We start from the raw sequence: 17,330 nt of genomic DNA on the forward strand, positions 1-17,330 counted from the left end.
TCCTCAAGGATCTAGAACCAGAAATATCATTTGACCCAGTAATCCCATTACTGGATATATATCGAAAGTTTTATAAATCATTATTCTATAAAGACACATGCACATGTATGTTTATTGCAGCACTATTTACAATAGCAAAGACTTGGAACCAACCCAAATGCCCATCAATGATAGACTGGATAAAGAAAATGTGACACATATACTATGGATTACTATGCAGCCATAAAAAAGAATGAATTCATGTCCTTTGCAGGGACATGGATGAAGCTGGAAACCATCATTTTCAGCAAACACAGGAACAGAAAACCAAACACTGATGCTCTCACTCATAAGTGGGAGTTGAACAATGAGAACACATGGACATAGGGAGGGGAACATCACACACCAGGGCCTATTGGTGGGGGGAGGCAAGGGGAGGGATAGCATTAGGAGAAATACCTAATGTAGATGATGGGTTGATGGGTGCAGTAAACCACCATGGCACATGCACACCTATGTAACAAACCTGCACGTTCTGCATATGTATCCCAGATCACGAAGTATAATAACAAAAAAATGGTCCTGGGAAAACTGTGTAGCCATATATAGAAAATTGAAACTGGACCCCTTCCTTACACCTTATACAAAAATTAACTCAAGATGGATTAAAGACTTAAGTGTAAAACCCAAAACTACAAAAACCATAGAAGGACTAGGTGTGGTGGCTCATGCCTGTAATCCGAGCACTTTGGAAGGCTGAGGTGGGCAGATCACGAGGTCAGGAGATCGAGAATCCTGGCTAACATGGTGAAACCCCATCTCCACTAAAAATACGAAAAAATTAGCTGGCTGGGTGAGGTGGCACGTGCCTGTAGTTCCAGCTACTCAGGAGGCTGAGGCAGGAGAATTGCTTGAACCTGGGAGGTGGAGGTTGCAGTGAGCTGAGATCACGCCATTGCACTTTAGTCTGGGCGATGGAGCGAGACTCAGTCTCAAAAAAAAAAAAAAAAAAAAACCAAAACACACACACACACACACACACACACAAACACACACACACACACACCATAGAAGAAAATATAGGCAATACCATTCATTCAGGACTTAGGCACAGGCAAAGACTTCATGATGAAAACATCAAAAGCAATTGCAACTAAAGCAAAAATTGACAAATGGGTTTTAATTAACTAAAGAGCTTCTGCCCAGCAAAAGAAATTATCATCAGAGTCAACAGACAACCTACAGAATGGGAGAAAATTTTTGCAATCTATCCATCTGACAAAAGTCCAATATCCAGAATGTACAAGGAACTTAAACAAATTCACAAGAAAAAAACAAAGAACCTCATTAAAAAGTCGGCAAAGGACATGAACAGACACTTCTCAAAAAAGACATTTATCCAGCCAACAAACATAAAAAAAGCTCAACATCACTGATCATTGGAGAAATGCTAATCAATACCACAATGAGATACCATCTCACACCAGTCAGAATGGCGATTGTTAAAAAGTCAAGAAACAACAGATGCTGGTGAGGCTGTGGAGAAATAGGAATGCTTTTTTACACTGTTGGTGGAAATGTAAATTAGTTCAACCATTGTGGAAGACAGTGTGGTGATTCCTCAAAGACCTAGGGGCAGAAATATCATTTGACCCAGCAATCCCATTACTGGGCATATACCTAAAGAAATATAAATCATTTCATTATAAAGATACATGTATGTATATGTTCATTGCAGCACTATTCACAATAGCAAAGACATGGAATCGACACAAACGCTCATCTGTGATAGACTGGATAAAGAAAATATGGTACATATACACCATGGAATGCTATGCAGCCATAAAAAGGAACGAGATCATGTCCTTTGCTGGAAGGAGCTGGAAGCCATTATCCTCAGCAAACTAACATAGGAACAGAAAACGAAACACCGCACATTCTCACTTGTAAGTGGAAGCTGAACAATGAGAACATATGGACACAGGGAGGGGAACAACACACAGTGGGACCTGTCGGGGGCTGGGGAAGGGAGAGCATCAGGAAAAATAGCTAATGCGTGCCAGGCTTAACACCTAGGGGATGGGCTGATAGATGCAGAAAACCAACATGGCACAGGTTTACCTAGGTAATAAACCTGCACATCCTACACATATATACTGGAACTTAAAATAATATAAAATAAATACAATATAAAATAAAACATACCATGCACAGTTCCTGGCACACAGATGGTGAAGCTATAAGTAATGGATCAGAAATATAATTTAAAGATGCTGAAGAGGATATTAAAATTTGTAATTATAAATTTAATTTACATTTTTGTAGGAAGAATTTTTTAGAGATTTTTTTCTTCTTCATCTTAATTATATGCTTTTTACTATTAGAATGTTAGTAACAATACAGATTGACAGGCAAAATGAGAGTGCAGAGTATTTGGAATTTTACTATTTCAAAAAGAACAAATCAAAGATTAGCATAGTGGAGTGAATGATTGATTTGGGGAACGGTTCAGAACTAGTTAGTGAAAAAGTCTGAGATGATGCATTCTTAGCTATAAGAAAGGGGAAGAGATTTGAATAAATCAACAAAACAGAAGATGAAGCAGTTTCAATGAGGGTCATGAACAAATTTAAAAAAGAAAAAGAAATAAATATTAACATGAGGTAGTTATAGATCAATTACTTTAAGACTAATACATACCTCTGGAACTGAAGTTTCCATCAGAGACAGTGGAGGAGGAACACATCCACCATCCTGTGCAATTTCCACTGGTTGATAAATAACCTCAGAAGGTTGCAGGTATAAGAAGGGAGCAGAAGAGGCAGGAGGCTAAAACACAAAACCACATTTCTAATTCAAATACAATTACTTATTTCCGTTAAACCAAATGACTTAGCCAACAGATGAGAGAAGTATTTGTTTTATATTTTACTAAATTTTTTTTTAGGAATAGCACAGAAGTATCTCAGCAACGGATCAGAAACTAATCTGTTATAAATTCCAATTGTGTAGATGTAAATAATCTTATCACTGGTAAGCACTAAAACTTCTTAATGACTCAGAACCTCATATATAAATTCAGATAATAATTATGGTTATATTAATATCACCAGTAAAGGTTGTAATAAAGTGACCTATGGTATTTAAATTGACATAAATGTCTGCTCTCAGCTCTGTGACTTCTAAAGGAAGTGGGAAAATGTCATTAAACAAGTTTTTGGTGAAGTACTGTTTGTCACCAAAAGTTGGAAAATAGAATACTTATTTAGGAATGGAATAAGAACTGAAGCCAAATCCAAGTGAAGCTGGAAAAATGCTAAATTTTCAAATAATACTAATAGTAAAAAAGAGTAAGTTTCATGTTTATACAGTACACATTTATAAAATGCTTTCACTTATGCATTATCATTTGATATTCACAAAAATCATATAAGGAAACTTACACAGGTATAGTATCATTACATCCATTTTTACAAATGAAGAAACTGAAAACGAACTGCCAAAAGAATGTTAATAAATAGAAGAAGGTCTCAAATCTAGTTCTCCTGACTTTAGTATTCATGCAGTCATCACAAGAATATAACGAAAGAAGGATTTAAAATTATATATTGAAAGTTAACATTTACCTGAGGAACACTCCACTGCCACTGTCCTGGTAAATACTGTGTGGTGGCCTAAAATTAAATAAAAGAAAAGAAAAACCCACTCAGATTATAAACAAGGGTTAAAACTAGATATCTACAGGCAAAAATATGAAGTTGAACCCTCACACCATACATAAAAATCAACTAAAGCCATATACAAAAATTAACTCAAAATGGACCAGAGACTTAAATGTAAGAGCTAAAATTATAAAACTCTTAGAAAAAAATATAGATGTAAATGTCTGTGACCTTGGATTAGGAAATGTTTGTAAAATTATGATTCCAAAAGCACAAACAACAAAGCAACAACAAAAAAATAGTTAAATTTGATTTCATCAAAACTTTTGTGCAAGTGAAAATACAACCCACAGGATGAGAGAAAATGTGGAACTTATATCAAGAATGTATAAAGAACGCTTACAACTTAATAATCAAAAGGTAAGTAACCCAACTTAAAAATAGGTAAATGATATGAATAGACTTTTCTCCAAAGAAGATATGCATATGGCCAATAAACACAAGAAATAACGCTTGACACCACTAGCCTTCAGGGAAACACAAATCAAAACCATAATACAACCATAATACACTTCATACCCACTAGGATGGCTTTAATCAAAAAAGTAGATCATAAGTGTTGATGGGCATGTGGAGAAATTAGAACCCTTATAATCTGCTGGTGGGAATGTAAAATGGTGCAGACCTTTAGGAAAATAAATACTTCCTTAAAAGTTTAAACAGAGTTACCATATGACCCAGCAATTCCACTCTAGTTACAAGACCTAACAGAAATAAAAATATATATTCACATAAAATTTGTATGTGAATGTCCATAGCAGCATTATTTATAACAGTCAAAAAGTAGAAATAACTCAAGTGTCCATCATCTGATGAATGCATAAACAAAATGTGGTACAGTGTAGCCATACAATGGGATATTATTATTCAAGAATGAAGTAATGAGACATGCCATGTCTCATTTATCATGACATAGATAAATCTTGAAATCATTATGTTAAATGAAAGAAGCCAGTCACAAAAGACCACATATTGTATGATTGTTTTTATAGGATATATCCAGAATAGGCAAATCTAGAAAAACAGGTAAGTAGATTACTGGTTGCCTAGGGCTGGGATAAGGGGAAAAAGAAGAGTAACTGCCAACTACTCAACTCGTCTACTGTAGCACAAAAACAGCCATAGACAATAAGTAAACGAAAGTGGCTGTGTTCCAATAATGCTTTATTTACAAAAGCAGGCTGCTGCTAGAGTTTGTTCTGCAAGCCATAGTCTGATGATCCTGCTATAGACCAAAATGGTCTGTCATTACAGTTCACTTATCCCCAGTGTCTCACTAGAATTAATGAAGAGTGCTGGTTAACTGAAAGAGGATGTCATAATATATAATAAACCACAATATATTATTTACTTTAATATAAATTATGTTAAATATAATATAGCCAGAAACTGACATATGTAACATTAAAAAACCAGCTTGCAGTCCAATACCTGTATCTTACTTTGGGAATTATTGCTGAAGATTTTTTAGATTAAATGTTAGCCAGGGGAGCAAAACTGACCTCATTACATTTGGTAAAAGGAAGCAGAGTCCATCTTCTTGTATGACATTGTTTAGTTCCCTCGTGAAAAAAGAGAGGCACGATGTCAGCAAGATGGCTGACCAGAGATGCCTGGCATTCATTTTCCACTGGCTCCCTACCCTACCACAAGAAAGGACTAAGGCAATGAATAAACAGCTACAATTTGACAGGAGCATCAAAGGGAGAGTGCTGGAGTGCAGCAGGGGAGTGGAGACACACCTGTGGTGATTGCAAATCCAGGAGCACAGCACGGAGCCACTCAGCCTCTGCAACCCCTTCTCTTCTGCTAGGATTGGATCTGCCTGGAGTCCTGCAATTTCTTATTGCAGGGAAAAGGTACGCAGAAGATCCCCACCAGCCTGCATTGCTACTGCAAACACCCACACTCCTTACAACAGGAGAATCCCATAGTCTCACAGTTTGAAGAGTTGCTGGGAATTCGTGGCTGCGTTGCCCCAAATTAGGAGTACAAAGTATGTACTGCTCACCCCCTCAATCCCACCCTGTGAGCCAACCTGTTACAGTGTGACAGCATCTTGAGGCCACAGCCGCCTCTGAAGTGCTCCCTCTTCTAGGGGGCCAATAGCTATTGCACGTCTCCAGCACTGGGGTTCCATTTTCATTCCGCCAAGTCCGTACCAGTGGCTGAACACAACCCCAGCAGCATGGAACCTGAGGCTTAAGATTGGCTGTGATTCTGGCTCTGTACAGTACGGAAACCACCTTCTGTTGCCCTCACCTCCAGTTAGAGGAACAATTTGGCTGACCTGCCCAGGGTGAACCCACTCTTTAGCTGGTCAAACTGCTGCACTCCCCTGAGCAGGAGAGGTCCTCAAGCCTGGTAGCAGCTGACATGCTGCCGGGATGGAATGGTTACACATCTGCATACAGGGCTGAGAAACAGCCCAGAGGTGCCTCATGCCCTGCAGACAAGCCCCTGACCTATCCTGTGCATGTAATTAGAGCCCAAGAAACAGCTCTGGGGACTGCCACTGGCAGAAACGTCCCCAGGGGAGTGGACTGGCTGTGTGTCTATGCCTCAGGCCTAAGAAATGGTCTCGTGCCCACCCCTCCAGCAGACACATCCCTAGGACAGCTGAGCAGCCTTGAACTTGTGTCCCAGGCCTGAGAAGAAGCCCCACAGGCTGCTTCCAGTGGGCATGATCCCAGGCTGACCAATTGCCCTGTGCCTGCATTCTGGGCCTATGGAACAGCCCTCACAGAAACGTTTCCAGGCCAGGTGATCCACCTTGTGCCTATGTCCCAGACTTGAGAAATAGCCCCGTGGGCCACCCCCAGCAGACATGCCCCCTAGGCCAGGTGAGCAGTTGTGTACCTGCATCCCGAGCCGGAGAAATAGTCCCTGACAAACAGTCCCTAGCCAACTGAGCAGCCATGCAGCTGTGTCCACGGCCTGAGAAACAGTCCCATGGGTTGTCCCCAGCAGATGCACCCCCAGGTCAGCCAAGGAGCCATGTGCCTACATACCCAACCCGAGAAACAGCCCCACAGGCTGCCTCTGGTGGGCACTCCCTGAGGCTGGCTGAGAAACTGCATGCCTGTGCTCTCAGCCAGAGTAACAGCCCTGTGGCCCCAAGCCCAGTGAGCCAGACTTACCATGTTCATGTACACAGCCCTGACCTGAGGAAGAGCCCAGCAAGCCCAAGCCCCACCACCATTGTCACAGACTCTTGTCCTAGGTCACTGAGAAACTTGCAAATACAACTAGAGAGTATTACAGCTTAAGAGACTACACAGAGACTACCCTACTATGTCCACCTAGAACCAAGGCCAATGCACCCCACTGAACCAACACCCCAAAATCCATTCACAGAAATAAGTCTTCCCCTATGAAACCTACTTCAAATTTGAAAAGGTGACTTTTGTACCAGATGTGTAGAAATCAATGTAGGGACACATCAACCATCAAGGAAACATGTCACCTCCAATAAAAACAGTAATTCTCTAGTAACAGACTCCAATCATAGGGAAATATTTGCATATATTTCATAATGCCAGAAAAAGAATTCAAAATAATAGTTTTAAGGAAATTCAGCGAGATACAAGAGAACACAGATATACAATTCAACAAAATCAGGAAAACAACTCATAATTTGAATGAGAAATTTAACAAAGAGATAGATATCATAAAAAAGCAACAGAAATCCTAGAGGTGAAGAATTCAATGAATGAAATAAAAATACAACTGAGAGCTTCAACAATACACTAGACCAAGCAGAAGAAAGAATTTCTGAACCTGAAGACAGGTCTTTTGAAATAACACAGGCAGACAAAAAAAAAAAAAAAAAAAAAAAAAAAAAAAAAAAAAAAAAAAAAAAAAAAAAAAAAAAAAAAAAAAGAAGAATGAAGAAAACCTACAGGATTTATAAGACACCATGAAGAGGATAAATATTCATATAATGGGCATTCAAGAAGGAAAAGAGAAGGGAAAATGTGAGGACAACACGTTTAATGAAATAATAGCAGAACATTTTCCAAGTCTTGGGAGAAGAGATGGATATCCAGGTCTGGGGAGCTCAAAGAATCCTAGTAGATTCAATCTAACAGATCCTCTCAGAGGCACATTATAGTCAAATTGTTAAAAGTCAAAGAGAAAATTTTAAAAACAGCCAGAAAAATGTGTCAAGTCACAATTAAAGGAATCCCCATTATACTAACAGCAGATTTCTTAGCAGAAATCTTACTGGGGAGAATGGATGATATATTTAGATACATTCAAAATACTGAAGGAAAAAAACCCTGCCAGCCAAGAATATTAGACCCAGTAAAGCTATCTTTTAGAAATGAAGGAGAAATACAATCTTTTACATGGCCAGGTGTGGTGGCTCACACTTGTAATCCCAGTGCTTTGGGAGACTAAGGCAGGAAGATTGCTTGAGCCCAGGAATTTGAGACCAGCCTGGGCAACATAGCAAGACCCTAGCTCTCAAAAAAAATTAGCAGGCATGGCACATGCCTGTAGTCTCAGCTGTGTGGCAGGCTAAGGTGGGAGGGATTACTTGAGCTCACGAGTTTGATGCTGCAGTGAGCTATGATCATGCCACTACACTCCGTCTCTAAAAAAACCCAGCTTTTTCATAGACAAGCAAAAACTGAGAGAATTTATCACCACTAGATTGGCCTTACAAAAAAAATATTCAAGGGAGTCTTACATCAGGAAGTGAAAGGATGATAACAACCCTCATGAAACATGCAAAACTATAAAATTCACTGGGACAGTCATTACACAAAGGACAAAGAGAAGAAAAGAATCAAATCTTATAAATACAGAGAACCCAGCCACAAAAAATCACCAAAAAGAGAAGGAAAAAGGAACAAAAGATATGCAAAATAACCAGAAAACAATAAATAAAATGACAGGATGTCCTCACCTGTCAATAACAGCCCTGAATGCAAATGGGTTAAATTCTCCATTTAAAAGATAGAGACTGGGTGAATAGATTAAACGAAGAGACCTAACTATATGCTACCTAAAAGAAACTCACCTTACCTGTAAAGACACACCTAGGCTGAAAGTGTGTCTTTCACTTTTTAGGCTGAAGGGATGGAAAGACATGTTCCATGCAAATGGAAACCAAAGCAGGCAGGAATAGCTATACTTATATAAGACAAAAAAGACTTCAAGTTAAAAGCTTTAAAAAGAGACAAAGAAGGACATTTATATAATAATAAAGGGATCAATTCCACAAGAGAATATAACAATGTAAATACATATGTACCCAACACAAAGCACCCAGATATATAAAGCAAGTCTTATTTGATCTAAAGAGAGAGGGAGAAACCCCAATAAAATAGTGGTTGGGGACTTCAACACCCCACTCTCAGCATTGGACAGATTATCTAGAAAGAAAATAAACAGGCTGGGCACAGTGGCTCAGGTCTGTAATCCCAGCACTTTGGAAGGCCAAGGTGGGCAGATCATGAGGTCAGGAGTTCGAGACCAGCCTGACCAACATGGTGAAATCCTATCTCTACTAAAAACACAAAAATTAGCCTGGCGTGGTGGCACGCACCTGTAATCCCAGCTACTCAGGAGGCTGAGGCAGGAAAATTGCTTGAACCTGGGAGGCAGAGGTTGCAGTGATCCGAGATCATGCCATTGCACTCTAGCCTGGGTGACAAGACTGAGACTCCTTCTCAAGACAAAATAAAAAACAAAAAACAAAAACAAAACAAAAAACAAACAAACAAAAAAACCAAAAACAAAGAAACATGGATTTAAACTGCACCATAGGCCAAACAGACCTAACAGCTATTTAGAGAACATTTAACTGAACAGTTGCAGAATATACTTTCTTTTCATCAGCATATAAAACATTCTCCAGAATTACCATATTTTAGGAAACAAAACAAGTCTCAAAAAATTAAAAAAAACTGAAATTATATCAAGTATCTTATCTGACACAATAGAATAAAACAAGACATCAATAAGAAGAAAAACATTCAAAACTATACAAATTCATGGAAATTAAGCACATACTGCTAAATGACCAGTGGGTGAAGGAAGAAATTAAGAATGAAAATAGAAACACAACATACCAAAACCTATGGGACACAACAGTAGCAGTATTAAGAGGCAAATTTATAACAATGAATGCTTACATCAAAAAATTAGAAATATTTCAAATAAACACCCTTACAATGTACCTCTAGGAATTATAAGAGCAAGAACAAGCTAAACCCAAAATTAGTAGAAGAAAAGAAATAGTAATAATCAGGGCAGAAATAAACAATGTTGAGACTACATAACAATACAAAAGATTAACAAAACAAAAGGTTGACTTTTTAAAAAGATAAAATCGACAAAACATTAGTTAGTCTAAGAAAAAAAAGAAAGTAGATCCAAATAAATAAAATTAGCAATGAAAAAGACATCACAATGGATACCATAAATACAAAGGATCAGTAGAGACTATTATGAACAACTATATGCCAATAAATTAGAAAACCTAGAAGAAACAGATAAATTCCTGAACATACACAATCTGCCAAGATTAAACCAAGATTGAAGAAATAGAAAACCTTAAGAAGCAAGGCCAGGCACGGTGGCTCACGCCTGTAATCTCAGCACTTTGGGAGGCCTAGGCGGGCCGATCACGAGGTCAGGAGATTGAGACCATTCTGGTTAACGCGGTGAAACCCCGTCTCTACTAAAAAAATAAGGCTGGGCGCGGTGGCTCAAGCCTGTAATCCCAGCACTTTGGGAGGCCGAGACGGGCGGATCACGAGGTCAGAAGATCGAGGCCATCCTGGCTAACACGGTGAAACCCCGTCTCTACTAAAAAATACAAAAAAACTAGCCGGGCGAGGTGGCGGGCGCCTGTAGTCCCAGCTACTCGGGAGACTGAGGCAGGAGAATGGCGTGAACCCGGGAGGTTGCAGTGAGCCGAGAGAGCATCCGGCCACTGCTACTCCGGGAGCTGGGCGACAGCCGCCGGGGAACTCCGTCTCAAAGGAAAAAAAAATAATAAAATAAAAAAAAATAAAATAAATAAAAAATAAAAAATTAGCTGGGCGAGGTGGCGCCTGTAGTCCCAGCTACTCGGGAGGCCGAGGCAGGAAAATGGCATGAACCTGGCAGGCCGAGCTTGCAGTGAGTCGGGATTGCGCCACCTGCACTCCAGCCTGTGCGACAGAGCGAGACTCCGTCTTTAAAAAAAAAAGAAAAGAAAAGAAAAGAAAAGAAAATCTGAAGAAACAAATTTAAGTAACAAGATTGAATTAGTAATTAAAACGTCTTCCAACAAAGAAAAGTCCAGAACTACATGGCTGAATTCTACTAAACCTTTAGATAAGAATACCAGGTCTTCCCAAACTATTCCAAAAAATCGAAGCAGAGGGAATTCTCCCTAATTCATCCCATCAGTTTGATTACATTAAACTAAAAAGTTCCTGCACAGCGAAGAAAATAATCAACAGAGTGAAGAGACAACCTGTTGAATGGTAGAAAACATCTGTAAACTACTTATCTGACACAGAATTAATATCCAAATATACAAGGATAAACAAAATAAACAACAGCAAAATAAACAAAAAATAAACTGATTAAAAATGGGAAAATGATCTGAATAGACATTTCTCAAAAGAAGACAAAGAAATGGCTAACAAATATTTGAAAAAATTATCAATATTACTAATTATCAGGAAACTGTAAGTCAAAACCACAATGAAGTATTATCTACCCCAGTTAGGATGGTTATTGTCAAAAAGAGAAAATAACAAAGGCTGGTGAGGATGTAGAGAAAAGGAAACTCTTCTACATTGTTAGTAGGAATGCAAACTAGTACAACCACTGTGGAGAACAGTATGGAGGTCCCTGAAAAAACTACAAAAGGAACTACCATATGATCTGGTAATCCCAGTACTGGGAATTTATTTGGAGAAAAGGAAATCATTGATTCAGAGAGATATCTGCACCCCCATGTTTATTACAGCATTATTCACAATAGCCAAAATATGAAATCAACCTAGGTGTCCAACAATAGATGAATAAAGAAAATGTGGTATATATATACATGATAGAATACTATTTGGCTATAAAAAAGAATAAAATCCTATCATTCATGGCAGCATGGATGGAACTGGAGGTCATTATGTTAAATGAAATAAGCCAGGAACAGAAAGTTAAACAACACATGTTCTCACATATGTGGAAGCCAAAAAACACTGATCTCAAAAATCTGTCACCTGCACAGATACTTTTGAAATAAAAAAGTTTTATTTTTCCCCTCTTTCTTGTAATAAATGATAAAATTCCAAGTCTTTTCAACTGCCTTTCGAACAATGTTTACAAGAGAGTAGCTTATCCTCTGCTGATCTACACTGGTTGCTCAATTTAACTTGTATTCCTGTTTTTGTATATGCAGCATTTAGACTTACATACGGCAAGAAGACATTTTTTTTGTTGTTGCTGTTAAAGGAAACAAACTCTCAAATCATGAAGTGATGTAAAAGTTGCATATGCCTACAAAGCTCTGAATTCAGGTCCCATTGCTGTCAAAAACAAATGAATGTAACTCCTACCCTAATCCCTTTTTTATATGATAAAAGTGCCTTAGCATGAGTTGCAACTGTCATCGCTACAGTAAGCCAGTTTACAGATGTTTTCCACTGAGCGTCACAATAAAGAGTACCATGTGCTACAAAAAATAAATAAATAAAAATAAGTTGATCTCATAGAAGTAAAAGAATACTGGGGCTGAGAAGGATAGAGGGAAAGGAGGAATTGGGAGAGATTTGTGAAAGGATACAAAATTATAGCTACCTCAGGAATGGAAAACCAAACATCCTATGTTCTCACTCATAAGTAGGAGCTAAGCTATGAGGATGAGAAGGCATAGGAATGATACAATGGACTTTGAGGACTTAGGGAGAAGGGGTGGGAAGGGGGTAAGGGATAAAAGACTACAAATTGTGTTCAGTGTATACTGCTCGGGTGATGGGTGCATCAAAATCTCACAAATCAGCATTAAAGAACTTACTCATGTAACCAAATACTATCTGTTCCCCACAAACCTGTGGAAATAAAAATTAAAAAAAAAACAAAAAATCCCAAACACCCCTAAAATTACAGCTAGATGGGAGGAATAAGTTCTAATGTTCTATACTACTATAGGATGACTATAGTTAACAATAATACATAGTTTCAAATAGCTAGAAGGAGGCTACTGAATGCTCCCAACACAAATAAATGATTCATGTTTGAGATGTTGGATATGCTAATTACTCTGATTTGATCACCATATTATATGTATCAAAACATCACTATATACCCCATGAATAGGTATAATTATCATTTGTCAATGAAAAAAATTTAAAAAAGAAAAAAACACTACCAGGGATTAACTCTTTTTTATTTTTTATTTTCTAACTAATCATTTATTTTATTTATTTTTAAAACTTTTATTTTAGGTTCAGGGATACATGTGAAGGTTTGTTACATAGGTAAACTCGTGTCACAGGAGTTCGTTGCACAAATTATTTCATAGCCCAGTACCCAATAGTTATCTTTTCTGCTCTTCTCCCTCCTCCCACCCTCCACCCTCAAGTAGACCACAGTGTCTACTGTTCCCTTCTTTGTGTTCATGAGTTCTCATCATTTAGCTCACACTTCTAAGTGAGAACATGTGGTATTTGGTTTTCTGTTCCTGTGTGAGTTTGCTAAGGATAATAGCCTCCAGCTCCGTCCACGTCCCTGCAAAAGATATGATCTCATTGTTTTTTATGGCTGCAAAATATTCCTTGGTGTATATGTACCACATTTTCTTTAGGCATGCCGTGTCTTTGCTATTGTGAATACTACTGCAATGCAATGAACATTCGCATGCATGTGTCTTTATGGTAGAATGATTTATATTCCTCTGGCTATATACCCAGTAATGGGTCTAATGGTAGTTCTGCTTTTAGTTCTTTCAGAAATCTCCATACTGCTTTCCACAATGGTTGAACTAATTTACACTCCAACCAATGGTGTATAAGTGTTCCTGTTCTCTGTAACCTCGCCAGCATCTGCTATTTTTGACTTTTTAGTAATAGCCATTCTGACTGGTGTGAGATGGTATATCATTGTGGTTTTGATTCACATTTCTCTAATGAAGTATCTCTTTGTAATTAGTAAAGTAGTTGCATGAGAAAGAAATAAATGAAAGTTAGCTAAGAAAGGACTGAAAGTTTCAAAGAGAATTTTAATTGTAATTTATGTTTACCTGGTAGTGATATGCAGGTTGCTGATAAATGGGCTGAGCTACCATCACAGGGGAGCTACATACAGAACGTGACTATAAGAGGATGGAAAAAGAAAAATTAGGCAGAAGCCTTTAAAATAGCTCACAATAAAATTTATCTCAAATTATTACCTAAACCTAGTCAACTTCTGGTTTATGATTAGAAATGTTATTTTTCTACCCCTTATTGATATTATTACCGACTCTACTAAGTCTATTTATTAAAATCATCACAACATTTCTACTTCCACATGGTTTCATTTCCATAGTAATGCTAAAACAACCACCAGAAAAGTTGCTTTTAGTCTGAAATGTACCACTTCCAAAGATTATGAAAATATAGTTCTAAGAGAATACTTAGAGGAAAATGACAGCAAGACTTAGTGTGACGCTGCCTGTTTCCATTGTGAGGACCAGCAGGAAACAGTTAATGTTTATAATAGTATTTACAACTGAATGAATAGTCATATCTAATTTTCCCACTAGTTACAAATAACCAATGTTCTATTCCTTTGTTATACCTATAATTAAAGCAAAGATATTTTATTTTTATTTTAGTAATTTGACATTTAAATGAGTTAATAGTTTGACAAACTTATAATTGAAAAATCCGTGTGTAAAAAAAGTACAGGTAACACTTGATTATTCAAAGTGAAAGAGTAAGCCCCAAAACAGATTACTTAAAACCAGATTGTTAATAAAACAGGCAAGTTATATTGCCAGATAGTAAAACTGGCTCTAATATAGCAATTAAAATTCAGTGTGTAATGTGGGATCTAACTTATATTGTTTTGTTTTAATGTTTGCACCCCCAAAACTGAGGAAAAGTATCATAGTTTTGTACAATTCACAGACTATGGTATGCTAATAAAACTGTATCATAGATTAACATTAGAAAATAATAATGTAATTTGCTATATTAATAGATTAAAGGAGAAAAAATGGTAATTTCAACAGAGACAGAAAATGCATTTGTTAAAATTCCATACCTTTTTATGATTAAAAACTCTTAGCAAACATAGTAGAAAATAGCTTCCTTAATTGATTTAGGGCAGTAATTCTCAACCATGAGTGATTTTGTCCTCTAGGGAACATCTGGCAATGTTGGGAAGACATTTTTGATTGTCATAACTATGGGGAGCCTAGGGATACTTCTAAACATCCTACAGTGCAGAGGACAGTCCTTCACAACAAAGAAATCATCTGGCTCAAAATGTCAACGGTGCTAAGAGTGAGAAAGCTGGTTAAGAGTATCTTCCCACTTACAAAGTATGCACACGTGTGTGTGTCTATATACGTATGTATATATGTGCATATATACATGCGTATGTGTATGCGTGCATATATACATGTGTATGTGTATGCGTGCATATATACATGCGTATGTCTATGCATGCATACATGTAAAGCTTAATGGTGAATCACTGAATTTGCTCCTTTTCAAGAACAAGGTCATGATGTTTTCACTACATCAATACTGTAGCAGAGACACCGTCAGTACAAAAACTCCAGGAAAAGAAGAAGTGAAAGAAATAGAAGTATACTGAATCATAAATAATTGTGTAAATGAGAGTTTGGCAGGGTTACTGATAGAATATCAATATTGAAAAATCAAGAGCATTACTATACACCAGCTACAATCTACTGGGAAATGTTATTTAAAAAACAGCATTCATCAAATCGACAAAACTATGGTCTACTAAGAATAAGTTCAACAAAAGATGTGTCAAGCTTTTTTACGGAGAAAGAAAACTTTTTTATGGATAGAAGTAAAATAAGACAAATAAATGGAGAGATGTATCATGCTCATGGATAGGAAGATTCAGTATTTTAAAATACTGAAATGTCCCAAGTTATTCACACTATTTAATGCAATTCTAGCAGAAAAACGAGTTTTTCACTGAACTAAACAAGCTGAATTACAAAATGTATACCTATTAACACAAAGACATAAGGATAGATGAGAAACTCCTGAAGAAGAACAATGTACTTTAAGATTTCAAGATTCTTTATAAAGTCAAAATAATTAGAACTGGGCAAGGTGAACAAATACACCAATGGAACAAAATAGCAGAAAAAAGACCCACACACACGGAAACTTAGTATTTGGCAGAGGATTAATTTCAAAATAGTAGGAAATAGATGGAATAGTCAATACATAAATTCAAGATTTAAGATCCAGAAGTGAAAAGTAGCAATATTATAGCTTTAAAAATAAAAAAATAGAATATATTCTTGTAGAAAAAAAAAAAAAAACTAAAAAAGATGAAAAAATCTTGTGCCAGTTTTCAAAGGGAATGCGTCCATATTTTGCCCATCCAGTATGATACTGGCTGTGGGTTTGTCATAAATAGCTCTTATTATTTTGAGATACATTCCATCAATACCTAGTTTATCGACAGTTTTTAGCACGAAGGGCTGTTGAATTTTGTCGAAGGCCTTTTCTGCTTCTACTGAGATTAATCATGTGGGGTTTGTCGTTGGTTCTGTTTATGTGATGGATTATGTTTATTGATTTGCATATGAACCAGCCTTGCATCCCAGGGATGAAACCGACTTGATCGTGGTGGATAAGCTTTTTGATGTGCTGCTGGGTTCAGTTTGCCAGTATTTTATTGAGGATTTTTGCATTGATGTTTATCAGGGATATTGGTCTAAAATTCTCTTTTTTTTGTTGTGTCTCTGCCAGGCTTTGGTATCAGGATGATGCTGGCCTCATAAAATCAGTTAGGGAGCATTCCCTGTTTATCTATTGATTGAAATAGCTTCAGAAGGAATGGTACCAACTCCTCTTTGTACCTCTGGTAGAATTCGGCTGTGAATCCGTCTGGTCCTGGACTTTTTTTGGTTGGTAGGCTATTAATTATTGCCTCAATTTCAGATCTTGTTATTGGTCTATTCAGAGATTCAACTTCTTCCTGGTTTAGTCTTGGGAGGGTGTATATGTCCAGGAATTTATCCATTTCTTCTAGATTTTCTAGTTTATTTGCATATAGCCCTCTCTCATCACTCCTGTTCAACATAGTATTGGAAGTTCTGGCCAGGGCAATCAGGCAAGAAAAGAAATAAAGGGTATTCAATGAGGAAAAAAGGAAGTCAAGTTGTCCCTGTTTGCAGATGACATGATCGTATATTTAGAAAACTCCATCGTCTCAGCCCAAAAATCTCCTTAAGCTGATAAGCAACTTCAGCAAAGTCTCAGGATACAAAATCAATGTGCAAAAATCACAAGCATTCCTGTACACCAATAACAGACAAACAGAGAGCCAAATCGTGAGTGAACTCCCATTCACAATTGCTACAAAGAGAATAAAATACCTAGGAATCCAACTTACAAGGGATGTGAAGGACCTCTTCAAGGA

At 37.4% G+C, this 17,330-nt stretch overlaps 1 protein-coding gene across 4 annotated transcripts in view; it reads right to left on the reverse strand.

Annotated features, from left to right (window-relative positions):
- BOLL (boule RNA binding protein) overlaps positions 1–17,330 on the reverse strand; it is a 60,696-nt gene that overhangs the window by 25,720 nt on the left and 17,646 nt on the right. For 3 of the 4 annotated variants that reach the window (XM_017869317.1, XM_017869319.1, XM_017869320.1), the window contains exons 7-9: positions 13,951–14,022; positions 3,606–3,653; positions 2,680–2,808 (exon numbers count right to left, since the gene is read on the reverse strand). In XM_017869317.1, coding sequence (XP_017724806.1) covers positions 2,680–2,808; positions 3,606–3,653; positions 13,951–14,022 — 249 coding nt within the window. Of the gene's footprint in view, positions 1–2,184; positions 2,217–2,679; positions 2,809–3,605; positions 3,654–13,950; positions 14,023–17,330 lie in introns of all 4 variants that reach the window. The other variant, XM_017869318.1, reaches the window with a different exon arrangement.

Source organism: Rhinopithecus bieti, unplaced genomic scaffold (assembly GCF_001698545.2).
Source record: "Rhinopithecus bieti isolate Rb0 unplaced genomic scaffold, ASM169854v2 scaffold_2572, whole genome shotgun sequence".
Taxonomy (NCBI): domain Eukaryota; kingdom Metazoa; phylum Chordata; class Mammalia; order Primates; family Cercopithecidae; genus Rhinopithecus; species Rhinopithecus bieti.